This window comes from Coloeus monedula (genome assembly GCF_965178545.1).
Source record: "Coloeus monedula genome assembly, chromosome: 32".
Taxonomy (NCBI): domain Eukaryota; kingdom Metazoa; phylum Chordata; class Aves; order Passeriformes; family Corvidae; genus Coloeus; species Coloeus monedula.
Genome location: NC_138812.1, coordinates 951,544 through 978,233, shown reverse-complemented (window position 1 = coordinate 978,233; position 26,690 = coordinate 951,544). Strand labels below are relative to the sequence as shown.

The 26,690-nt window shown below is 49.3% G+C and overlaps 1 protein-coding gene across 2 annotated transcripts in view; it reads left to right on the top strand.

Annotated features, from left to right (window-relative positions):
- IPO4 (importin 4) overlaps positions 1 to 25,919 on the top strand; it is a 57,903-nt gene extending 31,984 nt beyond the window's left edge. The window contains exons 16-29 of one of the 2 annotated variants that reach the window (XM_082299527.1): positions 9,704 to 9,802; positions 11,131 to 11,236; positions 13,591 to 13,699; positions 15,579 to 15,667; positions 15,761 to 15,838; positions 16,275 to 16,332; positions 16,439 to 16,523; positions 17,767 to 17,951; positions 18,890 to 18,934; positions 19,627 to 20,201; positions 20,318 to 20,441; positions 21,397 to 21,492; positions 23,463 to 23,532; positions 25,736 to 25,919. In XM_082299527.1, coding sequence (XP_082155653.1) covers positions 9,704 to 9,802; positions 11,131 to 11,236; positions 13,591 to 13,699; positions 15,579 to 15,667; positions 15,761 to 15,838; positions 16,275 to 16,332; positions 16,439 to 16,523; positions 17,767 to 17,951; positions 18,890 to 18,934; positions 19,627 to 20,201; positions 20,318 to 20,441; positions 21,397 to 21,492; positions 23,463 to 23,532; positions 25,736 to 25,899 — 1,883 coding nt within the window. In that variant the 3' untranslated portion in view covers positions 25,900 to 25,919. The remainder of the gene's footprint in view (positions 1 to 9,703; positions 9,803 to 11,130; positions 11,237 to 13,590; positions 13,700 to 15,578; positions 15,668 to 15,760; positions 15,839 to 16,274; positions 16,333 to 16,438; positions 16,524 to 17,766; positions 17,952 to 18,889; positions 18,935 to 19,626; positions 20,202 to 20,317; positions 20,442 to 21,396; positions 21,493 to 23,462; positions 23,533 to 25,735) is intronic. The other variant, XM_082299528.1, reaches the window with a different exon arrangement.
- Positions 25,920 to 26,690: the final 771 nt, after the last annotated feature.

Here is a 26,690-nt window from a genome sequence, read left to right as displayed (position 1 = left end):
AAAAACACCCCCAAACCACCTCCAAAACCACCCAAAATGCCCCAAAAACCCTCAAAATCCACCCCGAAACCCCAAAAAACACCCAGAAAGCACCCAAAATGCCCCAAAAACCCTAAAAAACCCCCCAAAACCCTAAAAAACACCCTGAAAGCACCTGAAATGTCCCAAAAACCCTAAAAAAAACCCTGAAACCCCCAAAACGCCCCAAAAACCACCCTGAAAGCACCCAAAATGCCCCAAAAACCTGGAAAACCACCCTGAAATGCCCCAAAATGCCCCAAAATCCTAAAAAAACACCCCAAAATGCCCCAAAACCCCCCAAAATCTGCCCAAAAATGCCCCAAAAACCCAAAAAAACCCCTGAACTGTCCCAAACTACCCCAAAAAACCCTAAAAAAGTCACCCTGAAATGCCCCAGAATGCCCCAAAACCACCCCAAAACCCCAAAAACCACCCTGAAATCACCCCAAAACCACCCAAAATGCCCCAAAACCCCTAAAAAACCACCTCAAAATGCCCCAAAACCACCCCAAATCCCTAAAAACCACCCCCAAACCACCCCAAATGGCCCAAAAACCTCAAAACCCACCCTGAAACCCCCAAAATGCCCCAAGAACCACCCCAAAAACCCTAAAAGCCACCCCCAAACCACCCAAAATGGCCCAAAACCCCTAAAAACCCACCCCAAACCCCCCAAATCCCCAAAATGCCCCCAAACCGCCCCGAAAATCCTAAAAACCACCCCCAAACCACCCCAAAAAGCCCCAAAATGCCCCAAAACCCCTAAAATCCACCCCTAAACCCCAAAAAATCCACCCTGAAAGCCCCAAAATGCCCCCAAAAACCACCCCAAAACCCCTAAAAAAACCCCAAAACCACCCAAAATGCCCCAAAAACCTAAAAAACCACCCTGAAATGCCCCAAAATGCCCCAAAATGCCCCCCAAAACCCTAAAAAACCACCCAAACCACCCCAAAACCACCCCAAAATGACCCAAAAACCCTGAAAAAACACCCAAAACCCCCCAAAATGTGCCTGAAAATGCCCCAAAATCCCCAAAAAACCCTGAAATGCTCCAAAATGCCGCCCAAAACCTAAAAAACCACCCTGAAACCCCCAAAAGCCGCCCCAAAACTCCCAAAATGCCCCCAAAAACCACCCCAAAACCCCTGAAAAAGATCCCAAAACCACCCAAAATGCCCCAAAACCCTAAAAAACCCTAAAAAAACACCCCCAAACCACCCCCAAAACCACCCAAAATGCCCCAAAAACCCTCAAAATCCACCCCGAAACCCCAAAAAACACCCGGAAAGCACCCAAAATGCCCCAAAAACCCTAAAAAAAACCCCCAAAACCCTAAAAAACACCCTGAAAGCACCTGAAATGTCCCAAAAACCCTAAAAAAACCCCTGAAACCCCCAAAATGCCCCAAAAGCCGCCCCAAAACGCCCCAAAAACCACCCTGAAATGCCCCAAAATGCCCCAAAAACCTGGAAAACCACCCTGAAATGCCCCAAAATGCCCCAAAAGCCAAAAAAAACACCCCAAAATGCCCCAAACCCCCCCACAATGTGCCCAAAAATGCCCCAAAAACCCAAAAAAACCCCTGAACTGTCCCAAACTACCCCAAAAAACCCTAAAAAAGTCACCCTGAAATGCCCCAGAATGCCCCAAAACCACCCCAAAACCCCAAAAACCACCCTGAAATCACCCCAAAACCCCCCAAAATGCCCCAAAACCCCTAAAAAACCACCTCAAAATGCCCCAAAAACCTTAAAACCCACCCTGAAACCCCCAAAATGCCCCAAGAACCACCCCAAAAACCCTAAAAGCCCCCCCAAAACCACCCAAAATGGCCCAAAACCCCTAAAAACCCACCCCAAACCCCCCAAATCCCCAAAATGCCCCCAAACCGCCCCGAAAATCCTAAAAACCTCCCCCAAACCACCCCAAAAAGCCCCAAAATGCCCCAAAACCCCTAAAATCCACCCCTAAACCCCAAAAAATCCACCCTGAAAGCCCCAAAATGCCCCCAAAAACCACCCCAAAACCCCTAAAAAAACCCCAAAACCACCCAAAATGCCCCAAAAACCTAAAAAACCACCCTGAAATGCCCCAAAATGCCCCAAAATGCCCCCCAAAACCCTAAAAAACCACCCAAACCACCCCAAAACCACCCCAAAATGACCCAAAAACCCTGAAAAAACACCCAAAACCCCCCAAAATGCGCCCGAAAATGCCCCAAAATCCCCAAAAAACCCTGAAATGCTCCAAAATGGCCCCCAAAACCTAAAAAAACCACCCTGAAACCCCCAAAATGCCCCAAAACTCCCAAAATGCCCCCAAAAACCACCCCAAAACCCCTGGAAAAGATCCCAAAACCACCCAAAATGCCCCCAAAACCCTAAAAAACCCTAAAAAAACACCCCCAAACCACCCCCAAAACCACCCAAAATGCCCCAAAAACCCTCAAAATCCACCCCGAAACCCCAAAAAACACCCAGAAAGCACCCAAAATGCCCCAAAAACCCTAAAAAAACCCCCCAAAACCCTAAAAAACACCCTGAAAGCACCTGAAATGTCCCAAAAACCCTAAAAAAAACCCTGAAACCCCCAAAATGCCCCAAAAGCCGCCCCAAAACTCCCAAAATGCCCCCAAAAACCACCCCAAAACGCCTAAAAAAGATCCCAAAAAGCCCCAAAAACCCTAAAAAACCTAAAAAAACACCCCAAAACCACCCAAAATGCCCCAAAAACCCTAAAAATCCACCCCGAAACCTCAAAAAACACCCCCAAAACCACCCAAAATGCCCCAAAAACCCTCAAAATCCATCCCAAAACCCTAAAAAACACCTCCAAACCCCCCCAAAAACCACCCAAAATGCCCCAAAAAACGCCTTGAAATGCCCCAAAAGCCACCCCAAAACTCCCAAAATGCCCCCAAAACCACCCCGAAACCACCCCCAAACCCCTGAAAAACATCCCAAAACCACCCAAAATGCCCTAAAACCCCTAAAAAACCCTAAAAGCGCCCAAAACGCCCCAAAAGCTCCAAAAACCCTAAAAAAACACTCCCAAACCACCTCCAAAACCACCCAAAATGCCCCAAAAACCCTAAAAATCCACCCCGAAACCCCAAAAAACACCCGGAAAGCACCCAAAATGCCCCAAAAACCCTAAAAAACCCCCCAAAACCCTAAAAAACCACCCTGAAAGCACCTGAAATGTCCCAAAAACCCTAAAAAAAACCCCTGAAACCCCCAAAATGCCCCAAAAGCCACCCCAAAACGCCCCAAAAACCACCCTGAAAGCACCCAAAATGCCCCAAAAACCTGAAAAACCACCCTGAAATGCCCCAAAATGCCCCAAAAGCCTAAAAAAACACCCCAAAATGCCCCAAACCCCCCCAAAATCTGCCCAAAAATGCCCCCAAAACCCAAAAAACCCCTGAACTGTCCCAAACTACCCCAAAAAACCCTAAAAAAGTCACCCTGAAATGCCCCAGAATGCCCCAAAACCACCCCAAAACCCTAAAAACCACCCCCAAACCACCCCAAATGCCCCAAAAACCTTAAAACCCACCCTGAAACCCCCAAAATGCCCCAAGAACCACCCCAAAAACCCTAAAAGCCACCCCAAAACCACCCAAAATGGCCCAAAACCCCTAAAAACCCACCCCAAACCCCCCAAATCCCCAAAATGCCCCCAAACCGCCCCGAAAATCCTAAAAACCTCCCCCAAACCACCCCAAAAAGCCCCAAAATGCCCCAAAACCCCTAAAATCCACGCCTAAAACCCAAAAAATCCACCCTGAAAGCCCCAAAATGCCCCCAAAAACCTCCCCAAAACCCCTAAAAAAACCCCAAAACCACCCAAAATGCCCCAAAAACCTAAAAAACCACCCTGAAATGCCCCAAAATGCCCCAAAATGCCCCCCCAAACCCTAAAAAACCACCCAAACCACCCCAAAACCCCTAAAAAAACCCCAAAACCACCCAAAATGCCCGAAAAACCCCTAAAAAACCCTAAAAGCGCCCAAAACGCCCCAAAAGCCCCAAAAACCCTAAAAAAACACTCCCAAACCACCTCCAAAACCACCCAAAATGCCCCAAAAACCCTCAAAATCCACCCCGAAACCCCAAAAAACACCCCGAAAGCACCCAAAATGCCCCAAAAACCCTAAAAAAAACCCCCAAAACCCTAAAAAAAACCCTGAAAGCACCTGAAATGTCCCAAAAACCCTAAAAAAAACCCTGAAACCCCCAAAACGCCCCAAAAACCACCCTGAAAGCACCCAAAATGCCCCAAAAACCTGAAAAACCACCCTGAAATGCCCCAAAATGCCCCCCAAAACCCTAAAAAACCATCCCAAAATGCCCCAAAACCCTGAAAAAACACCCAAAACCACCCAAAATGCCCCAAAAACCCCAGAAATCCACCCCAAAACCCCAAAAAACACCCAAATCCCGCCCAAAATGCCCCAAAAACCACCTTGGAAGGCCCCAAAAACCCTAAAAATCCACCCCAAAACCCTAAAAAAATCTCCAAACCCCCCAAAAATTGCCCAAAATACCCCAAAAAAGCCTTGAAATGCCCCAAAAACCCTCAAAATCCACCCCGAAACCCCAAAAAACACCCGGAAAGCACCCAAAATGCCTCAAAAACCCTAAAAAACCCCCCAAAACCCTAAAAAACCACCCTGAAAGCACCTGAAATGTCCCAAAAACCCTAAAAAAACCCCTGAAACCCCCAAAATGCCCCAAAAGCCGCCCCAAAACGCCCCAAAAACCACCCTGAAATGCCCCAAAATGCCCCAAAAACCTGGAAAACCACCCTGAAATGCCCCAAAAGCCTAAAAAAACACCCCAAAATGCCCCAAACCCCCCAAAATCTGCCCAAAAATACCCCCAAAACCCAAAAAACCCCTGAACTGTCCCAAACTACCCCAAAAAACCCTAAAAAAGTCACCCTGAAATGCCCCAGAATGCCCCAAAACCACCCCAAAACCCCAAAAACCACCCTGAAATCACCCCAAAACCCCCCAAAATGCCCCAAAACCCCTAAAAAACCACCTCAAAATGCCCCAAAAACCTTAAAACCCACCCTGAAACCCCCAAAATGCCCCAAGAACCACCCCAAAAACCCTAAAAGCCCCCCCAAAACCACCCAAAATGGCCCAAAACCCCTAAAAACCCACCCCAAACCCCCCAAATCCCCAAAATGCCCCCAAACCGCCCCGAAAATCCTAAAAACCTCCCCCAAACCACCCCAAAAAGCCCCAAAATGCCCCAAAACCCCTAAAATCCACCCCTAAACCCCAAAAAATCCACCCTGAAAGCCCCAAAATGCCCCCAAAAACCACCCCAAAACCCCTAAAAAAACCCCAAAACCACCCAAAATGCCCCAAAAACCTAAAAAACCACCCTGAAATGCCCCAAAATGCCCCAAAATGCCCCCCCAAACCCTAAAAAACCACCCAAACCACCCCAAAACCACCCCAAATGACCCAAAAACCCTGAAAAAACACCCGAAACCCCCCAAAATGCGCCCGAAAATGCCCCAAAATCCCCAAAAAACCACCCTGAAATGCTCCAAAATGCCCCAAAAAACCTAAAAAAACCACCCTGAAACCCCCAAATGCCCCAAAAGCCGCCCCAAAACTCCCAAAATGCCCCCAAAAACCACCCCAAAACCCCTGGAAAAGATCCCAAAACCACCCAAAATGCCCCCAAACCCCTAAAAAACCCTAAGAAAACACCCCCAAACCACCCCCAAAACCACCCAAAATGCCCCAAAAACCCTCAAAATCCACCCCGAAACCCCAAAAACCACCCGGAAAGCACCCAAAATGCCCCAAAAACCCTAAAAAACCCCCCGAAACCCTAAAAAACACCCTGAAAGCACCTGAAATGTCCCAAAAACCTGAAAAACCACCCTGAAATGCCCCAAAATGCCCCAAAAGCCAAAAAAAACACCCCAAAATGCCCCAAAACCCCCCAAAATCTGCCCAAAAATGCCCCAAAAACCCAAAAAAACCCCTGAACTGTCCCAAACTACCCCAAAAAACCCTAAAAAAGTCACCCTGAAATGCCCCAGAATGCCCCAAAACCACCCCAAAACCCCAAAAACCACCCTGCAATCACCCCAAAACCACCCAAAATGCCCCAAAACCCCTAAAAAACCACCTCAAAATGCCCCAAAACCACCCCAAAACCCTAAAAACCACCCCCAAACCACCCCAAATGCCCCAAAAACCTTAAAACCCACCCTGAAACCCCCAAAATGCCCCAAGAACCACCCCAAAAACCCTAAAAGCCACCCCAAAACCACCCAAAATGGCCCAAAACCCCTAAAAACCCACCCCAAACCCCCCAAATCCCCAAAATGCCCCCAAAACCGCCCCGAAAATCCTAAAAACCTCCCCCAAACCACCCCAAAAAGCCCCAAAATGCCCCAAAACCCCTAAAATCCACGCCTAAAACCCAAAAAATCCACCCTGAAAGCCCCAAAATGCCCCCAAAAACCACCCCAAAACCCCTAAAAAAACCCCAAAACCACCCAAAATGCCCCAAAAACCTAAAAAACCACCCTGAAATGCCCCAAAATGCCCCAAAATGCCCCCCAAAACCCTAAAAAACCACCCAAACCACCCCAAAACCACCCCAAAATGACCCAAAAACCCTGAAAAAACACCCAAAACCCCCCAAAATGTGCCTGAAAATGCCCCAAAATCCCCAAAAAACCCTGAAATGCTCCAAAATGCCCCCCAAAACCTAAAAAAACCACCCTGAAACCCCCAAATGCCCCAAAAGCCGCCCCAAAACTCCCAAAATGCCCCCAAAAACCACCCCAAAACCCTTGAAAAAGATCCCAAAACCACCCAAAATGCCCCAAAACCCTAAAAAAACACCCCCAAACCACCCCCAAAACCACCCAAAATGCCCCAAAAACCCTAAAAATCCACCCCGAAACCTCAAAAAACACCCTCAAAACCACCCAAAATGCCCCAAAAACCCTAAAAATCCACCCCGAAACCTCAAAAAACACCCCCAAAACCACCCAAAATGCCCCAAAAACCCTAAAAATCCACCCCGAAACCTCAAAAAACACCCCCAAAACCACCCAAAATGCCCCAAAAACCCTCAAAATCCACCCCGAAACCTCAAAAAACACCCCCAAAACCACCCAAAATGCCCCAAAAACCCTCAAAATCCATTCCAAAACCCTAAAAAACACCTCCAAACCCCCCAAAAAACCACCCAAAATGCCCCAAAAAACGCCTTGAAGTGCCCCAAAAGCCGCCCCAAAACTCCCAAAATGCCCCCAAAAACCACCCCAAAACCCCTGGAAAAGATCCCAAAACCACCCAAAATGCCCCAAAAACCCTAAAAAACCCTAAAAAAACACCCCAAAACCACCCCCAAAACCACCCAAAATGCCCCAAAAACCCTAAAAAACCCTAAAAACGCCCCAAAAGCCCCAAAAACCCTAAAAAAACCCCCCCAAACCACCCCAAAATCACCCAAAATGCCCCCAAATACCCCAAAATTCCCCAACGTTCCCCAAATTTCACCCCAAATTCCCCAAAAATTCCCAAAAATCCCTGAAAATTCTCAAATTTCCACCCAAATTCCCCCAAAATTCCTGAAAAAAATTCCCAAAAATTGCTGAAAATCCCCCAAAATCTCTCAAAATTCCCCAAATTTTCCAAAATCCCCCATAAGTTCCGCAAATTTCCCCCAAAATTCCAAAAAAAATTCAAAATTACCCTCAAAATTCCCCAAAATCCTCAAATTCCCCCCAAAATCCCCAAATTTTCCCCTAAATTCCCAAAATTTCCCCAAAATTCCAAATAATTCCCCAAAATTCCTAAATTTTCCCGAAAATTCCAAAATTTCCCCCAAAATTCCCAAAAATTCCCAAAATTCCCTCAAAATTTCCCCAAAGATCCCCGAATTTCCCTCCAAAACCCCTGAAAATTCCCAAAATTCCAAAAAAATTCCCCCAAATTCCCAAAAATTCCCAAAAATTCCTTCAAAATTCCCCAAATTCCCAAAATTCCCCCCAAAAATCCCAGATTTTTCCCCAAAACCCCCCAAAATTCCCCAAAATTCCCAAAATCTCCCTCCAATATTCCCGAAATTCCCCAAAATTCCTTTTTTTTCCCCTAAATTCCCCCCATTTCCTCCAGAATGCCCAAAAATTCCCCCAAATTTCCCCTGAAAATTCCCGAAAATTCCCAAATTTCCCCCAAAATTCCCCCAAATTCCCAAAATTCCCTCAAGATTCCCCTAAAATTCCCCAAATTTCCCCCCAAAACCCCTGAAATTTCCCAAAGTTCTCCCCAAAATCCCTCAAAATTCCCCCAAATTCCCAAAATTTCCCCAAAAATTCCCAAATTTGCCCCCAAATCCCTCAAAATTTCCCCAAACTCCCCAAAATTTCCCCTGAAAATTCCTCCAAAATCCCCCAACATTCCCAGATTTTCCCCAAAATCCCCAAAATCCCTCAAAATTCCCCAAATTCCCCAAATTTCCCCCTAAAACTCCCCAAATTTCCCCCAAATTCCCAAAAATCCCCAAATTTCCCCCCGAAAAACCCCTGAAAATCCCCAAATTTCCCCCCAAAATCCCCTCAGATTCCCCCAAATTCCCCAAAAACCTCCCCTGAAAAATCCTGAAAAATCCTGAAAAATCCCCCAAATCCCCCAAAAATTCCCAAATTTCCCCCAAAATCCCCAAAAATTCCCAAATTTCCCCCAAAATCCCCAAAAATTCCCAAATTTCCCTCAAAATTCCCCCAAATTCCCAAAATTTCCCCAAAAATTCCCAAATTTGCCCCCAAATCCCTCAAAATTTCCCCAAACTCCCCAAAATTTCCCCTGAAAATTCCTCCAAAATCCCCCAACATTCCCAAATTTTCCCCAAAATCCCCCCCAAAATCCCTCAAAATTCCCCAAATTCCCCAAATTTCCCCCTAAAACTCCCCAAATTTCCCCCAAATTCCCAAAAATTCCCAAATTCCCCCCAAAACCCCTCAAATATTCCCCCAATAATTCCCAACATTTCACCCCAAACTCCCCAAAATTCCCCAAAATCTCCCCTGAAAAATCCTGAAAAATCCCCCAAATCCCCCAAAAATTCCCAAATTTCCCCCAAAATCCCCAAAAATTCCCAAATTTCCCCCAAAATCCCCAAAAATTCCCAAATTTCCCTCAAAATTCCCCCAAATTCCCAAAATTTCCCCAAAAATTCCCAAATTTGCCCCCAAATCCCTCAAAATTTCCCCAAACTCCCCAAAATTTCCCCTGAAAATTCCTCCAAAATCCCCCAACATTCCCAGATTTTCCCCAAAATCCCCAAAATCCCCCCCAAAATCCCTCAAAATTCCCCAAATTCCCCAAATTTCCCCCTAAAACTCCCCAAATTTCCCCCAAATTCCCAAAAATCCCCAAATTCCCCCCGAAAAACCCCTGAAAATCCTCAAATTTCCCCCCCAAATCCCCTCAGATTCCCCCAAATTCCCCAAAAACCTCCCCTGAAAAATCCTGAAAAATCCCCCAAATCCCCCCAAAATTTCCCCAAAATCCCCCCAAAAATTCCCAAATTTTCCCCAAAATTCCCCCAAAATTCCCAAATTCTCCCCAAAATTGCCCAAAATCCCCGGATTTCCCCCCAATTCCCGCTTTTCCCGCCCCTCCCAGGCTGCGGCTGCTCCTCCCTCCCCTCCCCCCTCTCCGCTCCCCTCGTCGGAGCCGTCTCAGCCCTGGCCCGGGGGGGGCCCCACCAGTTACAGGCACTGGGTGAGACTGGGAGCACTGGGAGGGACTGGGAGGGACTGGGAGGGACTGGGAGGGAACTGGGAGGGGACTGGGAGGGAACTGGGAGGGACTGGGAGGGACTGGAAGGGACTGGGAGGGGATTGGGAGGGGATTGGGAGGGAACTGGGAGGGATTGGGAGTTACTGGTTTATACTGGGAGGGAACTGGGAAGAACCTGCGAGGTCACTGGGAGCACTGGGAGGGTCACTGGTCTATACTGGTCCATACTGGTCTGTACTGGTCCATACCGGTCCTTACTGGTCCTTACTGGTCCTTACTGGTCCATACTGGTCCATACTGGTCCATACTGGTCCATACTGGTCCATACTGGTTTATACTGGTCCATACTAGTCCATACCGGTCTGTACTGGTTTATACTGGTCCATACCGATCCTTACTGGTCCTTACTGGTCCATACCGGTCCATACTGGTCCATACTGGTTTATACCGGTCCATACTGGTTTATACTGGTCCATACCGGTCCATACGGGTCCTTACTGGTCCGTACTGGTCCATACTGGTCCTTACTGGTCCATACTGGTCCATACCGGTCCTTACTGGTCCTTACTGGTCCATACTGGTCCGTACTGGTCCGTACCGGTCCATACTGGTCCATACTGGTTTATACTGGTCCATACTAGTCCATACCGGTCTGTACTGCTCCATACTGGTCCATACCGGTCCTTACTGGTCCTTACTGGTCCATACTGGTCCATACTGGTCCTTACTGGTCCATACTGGTCCATACTGGTTTATACCAGTCCGTACTGGTCCATACCGGTCCGTACCAGTCCTTACTGGTCCATACCGGTCCATACCGGTCCATACCGGTCCATACTGGTCCATACTGGTCCATACCGGTCCATACCGGTCCATACCGGTCCGTACTGGTCCATACTGGTCCATACTGGTCTATACTGGTTTATACTGGTCTATACTGGTTTATACTGGTCCATACTTGTCTATACTGGTTTATACTGGTCCATACCGGTCCGTACTGGTCCATACTGGTCCATACTGGTCTATACTGGTCCATACTGGTCTATACTGGTTTATACTGGTCCATACTGGTCCATACCGGTCCATACTGGTCCATACTGGTCTATACTGGTCCATACTGGTCTATACTGGTCCATACCAGCCCATACTGGTTTATACTGGTTTATACTGGTCCATACTGGTCCATACTGGTTTATACTGGTCCATACTGGTCCATACTGGTCTATACTGGTTTATACTGGTCCATACTGGTCCATACTGGTCCATACTGGTTTATACTGGTCCATACTGGTTTATACTGGTCTCCGCAGAGGTGCTGGGGGCGCTGGGCCCGGCCGTGGTGGGGGAGGGGCTGCTGGAGGCGCTGGAGCTGGGGCTGGGCCTGGCCCGGGAGGACCCCGAGGCCACCAGGGTCAGGTGAGAGAGGCCCGGAATTGCCGGAATTCCCCAAAATCCCCGAAAATTTGGGGCAAATTTGGGGGAAAATGGGAAAAAATGCCAAAAAAAAGGGGAAAAAAAGGGTAAAAAATGGGGGAAAAATGGACAAAAACCGGCCAAAAATGGGGGGGAATCGCCTGGGAAAGATGGTTTGGAATTGGTCAAGGTCAGCCGGAATTTGGGGAATTCCTGGAATTCCCAAAAATTCCTGAAAGTTTCCAAAAAATTCCAGAAAAATTTGGAAAAAAATTGGGAAAAATGAAAAAAAAAAAAAAGCCAAAAAAAAGGTGAAAAAACGGGGGGGAAATGGGCAAAAAAGAGGAAAAATCCCATGGAAAAGTTGGTTTGAAATTCCTCAAGTTCAGCCTGAATTAGTGGAATTCCCAGAATTCCTGAAATTTCCCGAAAATTCCAGGAAAATTCGGAAAAAAAATGGGAAAAAATGCAAAAAAATGCAAAAAAATGCAAAAAAAGCAAAAAAAAAAGGTTAAAAATGGCCCAAAATGGCCAAAAATGAGGGAAAATCCCATGAAAAAGTTGTTAAAATAATGAGGGTTCAGGCAGAATTCCTGGAATTCTCAAAATTCCTGAAAAATCCTGAAAATTCCTGAAAAAATGGGGAAAAATTGGGAAAAAATGGGAAAAAAGGGGGGAAAATGGCCCAAAATGGCTGAAAATGAGGGAAAATCCCATGGAAAAGATGGTTCAAAATTCCTCAAGTTCAGCCCGAATTTGGGGAAATCCCGGAATTCCAAAAAATTCCTGAAAATTGCCAAAAATTCCAGAAAAATTCTGAAAAAAATGGAAAAAATGCAAAAAAAAAGAAAAAAAAAAGGGAAAAAATGGCCCAAAATGGCCAAAAATGGCCAAAAATTGGGAAAATTCCCATGGGAAAGTTGTTAAAATAATGAGGATTGAGGCAGAACTCCCAAAATTCCCCAAAATTGCTGGGAAATTAAAAAAAAAAATCAGAAAAATGGTGAAAAATGACCGAAAATGGCCAAAAATGACCCAAAATGGCCAAAAATGATCCAAAATGACCCAAAATGGGCAAAAAATCCCCAAAAAGGAGGAAAATTCCCCAAAATCGCCACCTGGAAACTCCAGAACTTCCCGGGAATTCCTGGAAATTCCAAAAAATCCCCAAAACCTCCAAAATTTCCCCAAAAAGCTTCAAAATTGGCCCCAAAAGGGGAAAAAATGGGGAAAAAAATCCCAAAAATTCCTCAAATCTCCCCAAATTTCCCCAAAATTTTCCCAAATTTCCCCAATTCTTCCCCCAAATTCCCAAATTTCTCTAAAGTTCCCCCAAATTCATAACAAATTCCCAAAAAGTTCCCCAAAATTCCCCAAAATCCTCAAATTTCCAAAAAAATTCCCCAAAATTCCCCAATTTCTCTAAAATTTCCCCAAAAACTCCCCAAAATTTTCCCAAAATTCCCTAAAGTTCCCCAAAATTCCCCAAATTTTCCCAAAATAACCCCAAAATTCCCCAAAATTTCCCCCAAATTACCCAAAATTCCCCAAATTTGCCTAAAGTTTTCCAAAATGTCCCCGAATTTCTCCAAAATTCTCCCGAATTTCCCCAAAATTGCCCAAAATTGTCCCAAATTTCCCCAAAATTTCAAAAAAATTCCCCAAAAATTCCCAAAATTTCCCCAAAATTTCCCCAAAATTCCCAAATTTCCCCAAATTCCCCAAAATTCCCCCCCCAAAGCCCCAAAATCTCCCGGATTTGCCCCAAAATGGCCCCAAATCCCCCCTGGGCCCCTCCCCTTGGCCCCGCCCCCTCGGGGCCTCCCAGTCCAAACCAGTCCAAACCAGTAACTCCCAGTAACCCCGAATCCCCTCCCAGTTCATCCCAGTAACGCCCAGTCCCCTCCCAGTTCGTTCCAGTTCTCTCCCAGTCCCTCCCAGTTTGTCCCAGTCCATCCCAGTATGGCCCAGTTCCCTCTCAATTCCTTCCCTGTCCCTCCCAGTCCCTCCCAGTAACTCCCAGTAACACTAAAAACCCCTTCCCAGTCCATCCCAGTCCATCCCAGTATAGCCCAGTGACACCCCAGTAACTCCCAGTCCCTCCCAGTTCATCCCAGTAACCCCCAAACCCCAAACCAGTCACTCCCAGTAACCCCGAATCCCCTCCCAGTTCGTCCCAGTCCCTCCCAGTCCCCTCCCAATCCCCTCCCAGTCCCTCCCAATCCCCTCCCAGTCCCTCCCAGTTCCCTCCCAGTCCCTCCCAGTCCCTCCCAGTCCCTCCCAGTCCCCTCCCAGTTCCCTCCCAGTCCCTCCCAGTCCCCCCCAGAGCTCTTCCCAGTACAAACCAGTGTTCCCAGTTTGGTGCTGGCGGCGGCGGTCTCGGAGCTGTTGGGGGAGGGGGCGGCGCCGCTGCTGCCCCGGGTGCTGCCTGTCCTGCAGGGGGCGCTGCGGCCCCCGGCCTCACTGGTGAGTACTGGTTTATACTGGTTTATACTGGTTTATACTGGTTTGGGCCGCGATGCGGTTTGGGGGTGCTGGGATGGACTGGGAGGGTACTGGGAGGTCACTGGGCCATACTGGGATGAACTGGGAGGTGCCTGAGGGGTCACTGGGTTATACTGGGATGAACTGGTCCGTACTGGGATGAACTGGGGAGTCCCTAAGGGGTTACTGGTCCTTACTGGGAGGGACTGGGATGCACTGGGCGGCATTACTGGTCCATACTGGGAAGTGTCTGGGGGGCTAATGGGCCGGACTGGGATGAACTGGGAGGTACTGGGAGGGCGCTGGGGGGTTACTGGTTTATACTGGGAGTTACTGGGATGAACTGGGAGGCTACTGGTCTATCCAGGTTTATACTGGAGCATACTGGGATGAACTGGGAGGGGACTGGGAGGAGACAGGGCAGTCCTGGAGGGGGGTCACTGGTTTATACTGGGCCAAACTGGTCCCTAGTGGTTCATACTGGTCTGTAATGGTCCGTAATGGCTCATACAGGTCCATACTGGTCCAAACTGGTTTATACTGGTCCATACAGGTCCAAACTGGTCCCTACTGGTTCATTCTGGCCTGTACTGGTCCCTACTGGTCCATACTGGTCCATACTGGTCCGTACTGGTCTGTACTGGTCTGTACTGGTTCATACTGACTTATACTGGTCCATACTGGTGCATACTGGTCCATACCAGTCCATACTGGTCCAGACTGGTCCATACTGATGCATACTGGTCCATACTGGTCTGTACTGGTCTATACTGGTCCAAACTGGTCCGTACTTATCCATACTGGTCCGTACTGGTCCATACCAGTCTGTACTGGTCCATACTGGTCCAAACCGGTCCAAACCGGTCTATACTAGTCCCTACTGGTTTATACTGGTCCATACTGGTTTATACCACTCGATACTGGTCCCTACTGGCCCATACTGGTCCATACTGGTCCCTCCTGGTCTATACTGGTCCATACTGGCCCATTCTGGTTTATACTGGTCCATACTGGTTTATACCAGTCCATACTGGTTTATACCACTCCTTACTGGTCCGTACTGGTCTATACTGGTCCGTACTAGTTTATACTGGTCCGTACTGGTTTGTACCGCTCGATACTGGTCCGTACTGGTCCATACCGGTCCATACTGGTCCATACTGGTCCCTCCTGGTCTATACTGGTCTATACTGGTCCATACTGGCCCATACTGGTCCCTCCTGGTCTATACTGGTCCATACTGGTCCATACTGGCCCATACTGGCCCATACTGGTTTATACTGGTCCATACTGGTTTATACCGCTCCTTACTGGTCCGTACTGGTCTATACTGGTCCATACTGGTTTATACTGGTCCGTACTGGTTTGTACCGCTCGATACTGGTCCGTACTGGTCCATACTGGTCCCTCCTGGTCTATACTGGTCTATACTGGTCCATACTGGCCCATACTGGTTCCTCCTGGTCTATACTGGTCCATACTGGTCCCTACTGGCCCATACTGGTCCCTCCTGGTCTATACTGGTCTATACTGGTCCATACTGGTTCCTCCTGGTCTATACTGGTCCATACTGGTCCCTACTGGCCCATACTGGTCCCTCCTGGTTTATACTGGTTCATACTGGTCCATATTGGTGCATGCTGCTCCCTACTGGTCCATACTGGTTTATACTGGTCCATATTGGTCCATATTGGTCCATACTGGTTTATACTGGTCCATACTGGTCCATACTGGTTTATACTGGTCCATACTGGTCCATACTGGTTTATGCTGGTCCATACTGGTCCATACTGGTTTATGCTGGTCCATACTGGTCCATACTGGCCCGTACTGGTCCCTACCGGTCCCTGTCTCCCCCCAGCCCCCCTCGGAGGCCCCTGATTGGCTGCTGCATCTCCATGACGACGACGAGGAGGAGGGGGCGGAGCCGATGGAGGATGACGTCACCGAGTGAGAGCAGGAGGGGGCGGGGCTTGGGGGAGTGGGCGGGGCTTGGGGAGGGGGCGATGCCCATTTATGGTCATGGCCACGCCCCCTCCTCAGGCTGGAAGTGGGCGGGGCCTTCCCGGGATTGGCCGAGGCGGCGCTGGGAGCACTGGGAGAGATGGCGGAGAACTGCGGGTAAACTGGGAGGGACTGGGAGGGACTGGGAGGGACTGGGAGGGAACTGGGAGGGGACTGGGAGGGACTGGGAGGGACTGGGAGGGAACTGGGAGGGACTGGGAGGGACTGGGAGGGGATTGGGAGGGGACTGGGAGGGGATTGGGAGGGGATTGGGAGGGACTGGGAGGGGACTGGGAGGGACTGGGAGGGGACTGGGAGGGACTGGGAGGGGACTGGGAGGGACTGGGAGGGAACTGGTTTGGACTGAGAGGGAACTGGGAGGGACTGGGAGGGGATTGGGAGGGAACTGGGATGGACTGGTTTGGACTGGGAGGGAATTGGGGGTTACTGGTTTATACTGGGAGGGGATTGGGAGGGGTCTCTGCTCTCTTACTGGTCCATACTGGTCCATACTGGTCCATACTGGTCCATACTGGTCCATACTGGTCCCCAGTGCTGCCTTCCTGCCCTACCTGGAGCCCACTCTGGCGGCCGTCTTGGATCTGACCCAGGTGAGCCCTCCCAGTATAAACCAGTAACCTCCCAGTCCCTCCCAGTCCCTCCCAGTCCCTCCCAGTTCCCTGCCAGTCCCTCCCAGTAACTCCCAGTCCCTCCCAGTTCCCCCAGTACCAGGTCAGAGCCGCCGCCTACGAGGCCCTGGGGAGCCTCTGCCGCTGTGGGAGGGGCCGGGAGCCACAAACTGGTGAGACTGGGATGGACTGGGAGGGACTGGGAGGGACTGGGAGGGGACTGGGATGGACTGGGAGGGACTGGGAAGGGATTGGGAGGGACTGGGAGGGAACTGGGAGGGACTGGGAGGGACTGGGAGGGAACTGGGAGGGACTGGGAGGGAACTGGGATGGACTGGGATGGACTGGGATGGACTGGGAGGGGACTGGGAGGGACTGGGAGGAAACTGGGAGGGGATTGGGAGGGACTGGGAGGGACTGGGATGGACTGGGAGGGGACTGGGATGAACTGGGAGGGACTGGGAGGGCTCCAAACTGGTCTGTACTGGTTTATACTGGTTCATACTGGTTATACTGGTTCAAACTGGTTCTGACTGGTTTATACTGGTTCCTAGTGCTTTATACTGGTTACGCTGGTTTATAGTGGCTCATACTGGTTCTAACTAGTTGTAACTGGTTTATACTGGTTTATAGTGACCTATACTGGTTTATATTGGTTCATTCTGGTTACACTGCTTCTAACCGGTTGTAACTGGTTTATACTGGTTCTAACTGGTCTATACTGGTTTATACTGGTTCATACGGGTTCATACTGGTTCATACTGGTTATACTGGTTCATACTCCTTCATACCATTTTATAGTGGTTCATACTGGTTTATACTGGTTCTAACTGGTTCATACTAGTCTGTACCAGTCCAGACTGGTCCCTACTGGTCCATACTGGTTCATACTGGTCCATACTGTTCCATACTGGTCCATACTGGTCCATACTGGTTTATACTGGCTTATAATGCTTTATACTGGTCTGTACTGGTCCATACTGGTCCATACTGGTTTATACTGTTTTATACTGGTTCTAACTGGTTTATACTAGTTGATATTGGTCCTAACAGGTTCATACTGGTCCGTACTGGTCCATACTGGTCCATAGTGGTCCATACTGACCCATACTGGTCCATAATGGTCCATACTGGTTTATACTGGTTTGTACTGGTTTATACTGACACATACTGGTTCCTACTGGTTCTAAGTGGTTCTAACTGGTCCATATTGGTCCATACTGGTTTATACTGGTTTATACTGACACATACTGGTTCCTACTGGTTCTAATTGGTTCTAACTGGGCCGTACTGGTCCATACTGGTTCATACTGGTTTATACTGGTTCCTACTGGTTTATACTGGTTTATACTGACACATACGGGTTCCTACTGGTTCTAACTGGTCCATACTGGTCCATACTGGTTTCCCTTGCAGCCCCCACTCCCGGCCAGCAGGGGGCGCTGCGGGCGCTGCTGGAGGGGCTACGGAAGGACCCGGAAGTGGGCGGGGCTTTGGGGGCGGTGGGCGGGGCCGGGCGGCTGCTGGAGCCCCCAGGCCACGCCCCCCCGGAATGGCTGGAGCCCATTGGCCGCGCCCTGGGTGACGTCATCACCGGCGAGGTGAGAGGAGGCGGGGTTTCAATGGGGGAGGGGCGGGGCTTAAACAGAGGGGCGGGGCTTAAAGGGGCGGGGCTTAAAGGGGCGTGGCCTGATGAGGGTGTGGCTTAAGGGGAGGGGGCGTGGCTTAATGAGGGGACATGGCTTAACGAGGGGGCGGGGCTTAATGAGGGAGCCTGGCTTAATGAGGGGGCGTGGCTTAATGAGGGAGCCTGGCTTCATGAGGGGGGCGTGGCTTGATGAGTGGGCGTGGCTAAAGTGATGGGCGTGGCTTAAGGGGAGGGGTGGTGGTTTAAAGGGTGGGGGCGTGGCTTTCAGGAGGGGCGTGGCTTTAAAGGGAGGGGCGTGGCTTTAAAGGGTGGGGCGTGGTTTAAATGGAGGGGGCGTGGCTTAACGAGGGGCGTGGCTCAATGGGGTGGAGGTTTAAAGGGTGGGGCGTGGCTTAATGGGGAGGGGGCGTGGCTTAATGAGGGGGTTTAAAGGCTGGGGAGGGGCGTGGCTTAATGGGGATGGGCGTGGTTCAAGGAGGATGGGCGGGGCTTAAGGAGGAGGCGGGGCTTAAGAGGAAGGGCATGGGTTGAGCTTATGAATGAGGGGGCGTGGCTTAAGGCTGAGGGGCGTGGCTTAAGGATGGGGAGTGGCCTGAGGAGGAGGGGTGGGGCTTGAGGAGTGGGCGTGGTTTAATGGGGAGTGGGCGGGGCTTAAAGGGAAGGGGCGTGGTTTAAGGGGTGGGACCGGGCTTTAAAGGGAGGGAGTGAGACCTAAAGTGGAGTGGGCGTGGCTTGGTGAGGAGTGGGCGTGGCTTGGGGTTGGCTTAGTGAGGAGGGGCGTGGCCTAAAGAGGGGGCGTGGTTTGGTGATGGGGGCGTGGCTTTGTGATGAGTGGGCGTGGCTTAGCGATGAGTGGGCGTGGCTCAGCGTGGCCCCTCCCCTCCCCCCCAGGTGCGCTGCCTGCGGCGCCGCGGAGCCGACGGAGAGCACGAGGAGGTGGGGGAGGGGCCGGGGGCTCCCAGTCCAGCCCAGTTCAAACCAGTTCAGCCCACTGCCCTCCCAGTGCCCTCCCAGTCCCTCCCAGTCCCCTCCCAGTCCCTCCCAGTCCCTCCCAGTCCCTCCCAGTTCCCTCCCAATCCCCTCCCAGTGCCCTCCCAGTTCAGCCCAGTTCCCTCCCAATCCCCTCCCAGTCCCTCCCAGTTCCCTCCCAATCCCCTCCCAGTGCCCTCCCAGTCCCTCCCAGTTCCCTCCCAGTTCCCTCCCAATCCCCTCCCAGTCCCTCCCAGTTCCCTCCCAATCCCCTCCCAGTGCCCTCCCAGTTCAGCCCAGTTCAAACCAGTTCAGCCCAGTCCCTCCCAGTTCCCTCCCAATCCCCTCCCAGTTCCCTCCCAGTCCCTCCCAGTTCCCTCCCAGTTCCCTCCCAATCCCCTCCCAGTCCCTCCCAGTTCCTCCCAGTTCCCTCCCAGTCCCTCCCAATCCCCTCCCAGTCCCTCCCAGTCCCTCCCAGTTCCCTCCCAGTCCCTCCCAATCCCCTCCCAGTCCCTCCCAGTTCCCCCCCAGTCCCTCCCAGTCCCTCCCAATCGTGTCCCAATCCCCTCCCAGTCCCTCCCAATCCTGTCCCAATCCCCTCCCAATCCCCTCCCAGTCCCCTCCCAGTTCCCTCCCAGTAACGCCCCTCCCCCTCCCAGACCGCCCAGCTTGCCGAGCTCCGCGAGGCCGCCTCTGATTGGCTGCCGGAACTGGGCGTGGCCATGGCCCAGGCCGGACTACTAGAGACCGGAAATGGGCGTGGCCAAACCGGAAATGACGTCAGCATGGCTGAAACGGACGTTGCTCAAACCGGAAGTGAAATCCCCAGTACCGGAAATGGATTTCCTAATACCGGAAGTGGATTGGCGAATACTAAAAGTGGATTCTCCAATACCGGAAGTGGCGTCCCGAATACCGGAAATGGATTCCCGAAAACCGGAAGTGCCTCCCCAGACACCGGAAGGGGCGTGGCCTTCCCGCCCCGCCTCTTCCGCCGCCTCCTTCCTTCCCTATTGGCCGCTTTGGCCGACCCCGCCCACCCCGGGGCGCGCTCCTGGGCGGGGGCTGTGATTGGCCAGCTGGGCCACGCCCTGGGCCCCGAGGCCACGCCCTTTTTACCCGATTTGGGCCCCGCCTTCCGATTGGCCGCCGGCGACGCCGACCCCGAGGTCAGAGCCAACGCCTTCTACGCCATTGGCCGGATCGGGGAGGCCGTGGGCCACGCCCACCTGGAGTATCCACCAATCGCAGGGCTGGCGGGAGGGGCATGGGGAGGGGTGAGGCCACGCCCACATGTCCATATAAGGAAGTTGTGTCCTTTTTTGGTTGTCCTTAACCGGGTGTGCCCAGGGGGGCGTGGCCGGGGGCGGAGCTTTGCGGCCGCGCCCTGGGGGAGGGGGGGGAGGGGCCAGGGAGGGTGAGGGACAACGCGGTGGGGGCGCTGGTGCGCCAGCAGGGGGCGCCCTACGAGCAGGTACGGGGCTTGGGGGGGATTGGGAGGGACTGGGAGGGGATTGGGAGGGACTGGGAGGGGATTGGGGGGGACTGGGAGGGGATTGGGAGGGGACTGGGAGCGACTGGTTTATACTGGGAGGGACTGGGAGGGGACTGGGAGGGACTTGGAGGGACTGGGAGGGGATTGGGAGGGACTGGGAGGGACTGGGAGGGACTGGGAGGGGGTTTGGGGTTACTGGGATGAACTGGGAGGAGCCATACTGGTCCATACTGGTTTGTACTGGTGAGACCTGGGTTAAAGTGGGAGAAGCCCAGCCCATAACTGTACTGGTCCATAGTGGTTTATTCTGGTTTAAACTGGTTTATACACATTTGTACCAGTTTGTACTGGTTTAGAGTGGTATCTACTGGTTTGTGCTGGTCTATACTGGTTTATAGTGGTTCATACTGGTTTGTACCAGTTTATACTGGTTCATACTGGTCTATACTGGTTTAAACTGGTTCAAAGGGGTTCATACTGGTCTATACTGGTTCCTACTGGTTTATACCAGTTTATGCTGGTCTATACCAGTCTATACTGGTCTATAATGGTTCATACTGGTTTATACTGGTTCAGACTGGTTCATACCGATTCATACTGGTTTTTACTGGTTCATACTGGTCTGTACTGGTTCGTACTGGTCTATACCGGTTTGTACTGGTTTATACTAGTCTCTACTGGTTCATACTGGCCCATACTGGTTCGTACTGATCAATACTGCTTCCTACTGGTCTATAGCGGTTTATACTGGTTTATACTGGTCTGTAGTGGTTCATACTGGTCTCTACTGGTTCTTACTGATCTATACTGGTTCATAGCAGTTTTATCAGTTTGTACCGGTTCATACTGGTCTATACTGGTGTGTACTGGTTCGTACCGGTTTGTACTGGTTAGTACTGGTCCATACTGGTTGGTACTGGTCCGTACTGGTCAGGTGCTGCCGCTGGTGCTGGGGGCGCTGCCGCTGAGCGAGGACCTGGAGGAGGAGGAGCCGGTGCTGCGCTTCCTGCTGGGGGCGGGGCCCGAGCGGGTGAGGGAGCCAAAAAGGGCCCGAATTGACCCAAAACGGAGCCCGAAACTGGCGGGAAAATCCGCACAAAATTCGGGGGAAATTCAGGGAAAATTTGGGAGAAAATTGGAGAAAATTGAGGGAAAAATCAGGGAAAATTCACACAAAATTTGGGGGGAATTTGGGGAAAATTCAGGGAAGTTTTGGGTGAAAAATTGGGGAAAAAAATCACACAAAATTTGGGGAAATTCAGGAAACATTTGGGGAAAATACAGGGGAAAATAGAAAATTCAGAGAAATTTTGGAAAAAAATTGGTGAAAATTCAGGAAAAAATCAGGGAAAATTCACACAAAATTTGGGGGAAATTCAGGGAAAATTTCAGGAAAATTCAGGAAAATTCAGAGGAAAGTCAGGGAATTTTTGGGAAAAATTCAGGAAAAAATCAGGGAAAAAAATCACACAAAATTTGGGGGAAATTCAGGGAAAATTCAGGGAAAATTTGGGAAAAAATTGGTGAAAATTCAGGGGAAGATCAGGAAAAAATCACAGAAAACTTGGGGGAAATTTGGGGGAAATTCAGGGAAAATTTGGGAAGAAATTTGGGAAAATTCGGAAAAAAAAATCACACAAATTTTGGGAGAAATTCGGGGAAAAATCGGAAAAATCATACAAAATTTGGGGGAAATTCAGGGAAAATTCAGAGAAAATTTGGGAAAAATTGGAGAAAATTCAGGGAAATTTGGGGAGAAATTCGGGGAAAAATCAGGGAAAATTCACAGAATTTGGGGGAAATTCAGGGAAAATTGGGAAAAATTCAGGAAAAAATCAGGGAAAAATTCACAGAAAAGTTGGGGAAAATTCAAGGAAAATTCAGAGAAAATTTGGGAAGAAATTGGGGAAAATTAAGGAAAAATTCAGGGAAAAATTTGGGGATAATTGGGAAAAACTTCCCACAAAATTTGGGGGAAATTCACGAAAAATTCAGGAAAAATTTCAGAAAAATTCAGGGAAAATTTGGGGAAAATGAAGGGAAAATTAAGAAAAATATTCAGGAAAAATTCGGAGAAAAATCAAGAAAATTCAGGAAAAGTTTGGGGAAAATTCAGGGAAAAATTCAGGGAAATTTGAGGGAAATTCAGTAAAAACTTGGAAAAAAATGGGGGGAAATTGATAAAAAATTGGGGGAAAATGGAGGAAAAAATCAGGAAAAATTCCAGGAAAGTTTGGGAAAAATTGGGAAAAAATATGGGAAAATTTAGAAAAAAATCAAGGAAATTTCAGGGAAAAGTTTGGAAAAATTCAGAAAAAAAATAGGAAAAAAATGGGGAAAATCAGGAAAAATTCAGCGGAAAGCTCAGAAAAAATTTGGGAAAAATTCAGGGAAAAAATGGGGAAAATTCTGGAAGCTTCTGGAAAAAAATGGGAAAAATTGGGAAAAATTCACAAAGAATTTGGGAGAAATTTGGGAAAAACTTGGGAAAAATCAGGGAAAATTCTGGGGAAGTTTGGGAAAAAATCAGGAAAAATTCAGGGAAAATTTGGGAAAAATCAGGAAAAATTTTGAAAAAATTCAGGGAAAATTCTGAGGAAAAAAAATGGGAAAAAATGGGAAAAATCCGGGAAAATGCAGAGAAAAACGCAGAAAAAAAATGGGAAGAACTCAGAAAAAAATTGAGAAAAAGTTCAGGGAAAATTCGGGGAAAATCAGGAAAAAAATCAGGAAAAAATCGGGAAAAATTCTGGGAAATTCCAGGGGAAATTCTGGAAAAAACTCTTTAAAAAATTTGGGGGAAAATGGGAAAAAACCTAGAAAAATCCGGGAAAAATTTGGGAAGAATTTGGGAAAAAATTAATTCAAGAAAAAGTCCCTAAAAATTCCCCTAAAATTGCCCCGAAACCCCCAAATCCACCCGAAATTGCCCCGAATCCGTGGAAAAAATCTCAGAGATGCCCAAAATTCCCCAAATTTGACCCAAATTTCCCTCCCCAGCTCCTCCCCCACCTCCCCGAGCTCGTCCGGGGCGTCGGCCCCGCCCTGGCCCTGGGCAGGCTGGAGCCAGGTGAGGGAATTCCGGGGGATTTGGGGAGATTTTGGGGATTTTTGGGGATTTTGGGGATTTTGGGGGATTTTGAGGATTTTTTGCGGGGGAATTTGGGGAAAAAAATGGGGATTTTTGAGGGGAAATTGGGGATTTGGGGGGGATTTGGGGGGGAAATGGGGATTTGGGGGAAAAAAGTGGCGGTTTTGGGAAAAAAAGTGGGGATGTGGGGGGAAAAAATGGGAATTTGGGAAAAAAATGGGAATTTGGGGGGGGAAAGTGGGAATTTTGGCCAAAAAACGGGGATTTTGGGGGAAAAAATGGGGATTTGGGCCAAAAAATGGGGATTTTGGGGGGAAAAAAGGGAATTTTGGCCAAAAAATGGGGGTTTTGGGGGGAAAAAAGGGAATTTTAGCCAAAAAATGGGGACTTTGGGGGGAAAAATGGGAGTTTTGGCCAAAAAATGGGGATTTGAGCCACAAAAATGGGAGTTTGGGGGGAAAAAATGGGAGGTTTTGGGAAAAATTGGGAATTTTGGGGGAAAAATGAGGATTTCGGCCAAAAAAAGGGAATTTGGGGGAAAAAAGTGGGGATTTTGGAGGAAAAAATGGGGATTTGGGACAAAAATGGGAATTTTGGGGGGAAAAAAGGGAATTTTGGCCAAAAAATGGGGATTTGGGACAAAAATGGGAATTTTGGGGGGAAAAAAGGGAATTTTGGCCAAAAAATGGGGATTTGAGCCACAAAAATGGGGGGTTGGGGGGAAAAAATGGGAGGTTTTGGGAAAAATTGGGAATTTTGGGGGAAAAATGGGAATTTTGGTCAAAAAAGGGAATTTGGGCCAAAATACTGGGAGTTTTGGCCGAAAAATGGGAGGGTTTGGCTGAAAGTTGGGGATTTTGGGGAAAATTGGGATTTTTGAGAGGATTTTGGGGAAGAATTGGGATTTTGGGATGGTTTGGGGGGCAAATTTGGGGGGTTTGGAGTCATTTTGGGGGAAATCTGGGATTTTTGAGGGAAATTCAGGGATTTTTGGGGGGAATTGGGGTCTTTGGGATTGTTTGGAGGGAATTTTGGGGGGAAATTGGGGATTTTGGGGAAATTTGGGATTTTTGTGGAGATTTGGGGGGAAAATGGGGATTTTGGGATGGTTTTGGTGGGAAATTTGGGGGAAATTGGGTGAATTGGGGATTTTTGGGGGGAAATTGGGGATTTTTGAGGGAAATTTGGGGATTTTGGGGGGGAATTGGGGAATTTTGGGATTGGAGGGAATTTTGGGGTCATTTTGGGGGAAAAATTCGGGATTTTGGGGGGATTCTGGGGGAAATTGGAATTTTGGGATGGTCTTGGGGGGAAATTGGGGGGATTTGGGGTCATTTTGGGGGAAAAATTCGGGATTTTTGAGGGGGAGTTTGGGGATTTTGGCGGGGAATTGGGGAATTTTGGGATTGGAGGGAATTTTGGGATCATTTTGGGGGGAAATTCGGGATTTTGGGGGATTCGGGGGGAAAATTGGGATTTTTTTTTTTGAGGGGATTTGGGGGGAAAATTGGGATTTTGGGATGGTTTTGGTGGGAAATTGGGGGGATTTGGGATCATTTTGGGGGCAAATTGAGAATTTTTGAGGGAAATTTGGGGGTATTGGGGAGAAATGGAGATTTTGGGGATGGGAGGGAATTTTGGGGGGAAATTTGGGGACTTTTGAGGGGAATTCAGAGATTTTGGGGGGGAATTGGAGATTTTTGGGATTGTTTGGAGGGGATTTTGGGGGGAAATTGGGGATTTTTGAGGGGAAAGGGGGGATTGGGGGGGATTTTTGGGAGAAATTGGGATTTTTGAGGGGATTTGGGGGGAAATTGGGATTTTGGGATGGTTTTGGTGGGAAATTTGGGGGAAATTGGGTGGATTTGGGGTCATTTTGGCGGGAAATTGGGGATTTTCGAGGGAAATTTGGGGATTTGGGGGCGGAATTGGGGATTTTGGGGATTGTTTGGAGGGAATTTTGGGGGGAAATTGGGGATTTTGGGGGGAAGTTTCGGGGATTTTTGAGGGAAATTCAGGGATTTTTGGCATTGGAGGGAATTTTGGGGGGGAATTGGGGATTTTGGGGGTAATTTTGGCCTCATTTGGTGACTTTTTTCCCCTTTTTTCCCCTTTTTTCCCCTTTTTTCCTCCTTTTCGGCCACTTCCGGCTCCCCTCCCCCTCCCGGCCCCGCCCCCTCAGCCCTCAGCCAATCACTGCTCGAGCTGCTCCGCCGGGTGGGCGGGGCCGACCCTCAGCACTTCCGGGTGGGCGTGGCCTCCCTCGACCCCGCCCATGCCGCCATCTTGGCCCGGATGTTGGAGGCCACGCCCCCCGGCGGGTGTGACGTCATTGGCGGCCAATAAAAAGCGAGGATGGTTGGGAAGGGGGCGTGGCTTGTTCGGAGGGGGGCGGGGCTGGGGGGGGGGGGGGGGAGGTGGAAATCTCCGGAATTCCCGAAGATTTCTGGGATTTCTTTGGAAGTGTTGAAAATCCGCGGGAATTTCCGTCGAAATTTCGGGAATTCCATCAAAATCCTCCGGGAATTTGGCCGAAAATCCCCTTCAGAAAGAAGGAAAAAAAAAAATCGGGGAAATTCTGCTGAAAATCCACCCCAAAATCCCCGAAAATGCCCCAAAAATCCGACCCCAAATCCTTCCCCAAAATTTCTCCCGAAATCCCTCTCATAAAGGACCCAAAATCCCCTGAAATCGCCCCAAAATCCCCCCCAAAATTCCAGGAAAATCCCCCCAAAACCGAAGCCAAAATTCCTCTCAAAACCTTCCCAAAAATCCCTGTAATTCCCAAAAAATTCCCTCAAAAATCCCCCAAATAGCAGGAAAATTCTTGAAATGCCCAAAAACGACCCGAAAGGGCCCAAAATGACCCTAAAGTGACCCCAAAATGACCAAAAAGGGTCCAAATTGACCAAAAATTACTAAAAATGGCTCAAAATGACCTAAAATTAACCAAAAATAGCCCCCAAAATGACCCAAAACGGCCAAAAATTGGCCGTAAGTGCCCCCAAAGTGACCAAAATCGGCTCAAAATGACCCAAAATGGCTCAAAATCCACCCAAAGTGACCCAAAATGACCCAAAAATGATCCAAAATAGCCATACATGGCCCAAAATGGCCAAAAATGACCCCAAATGGCC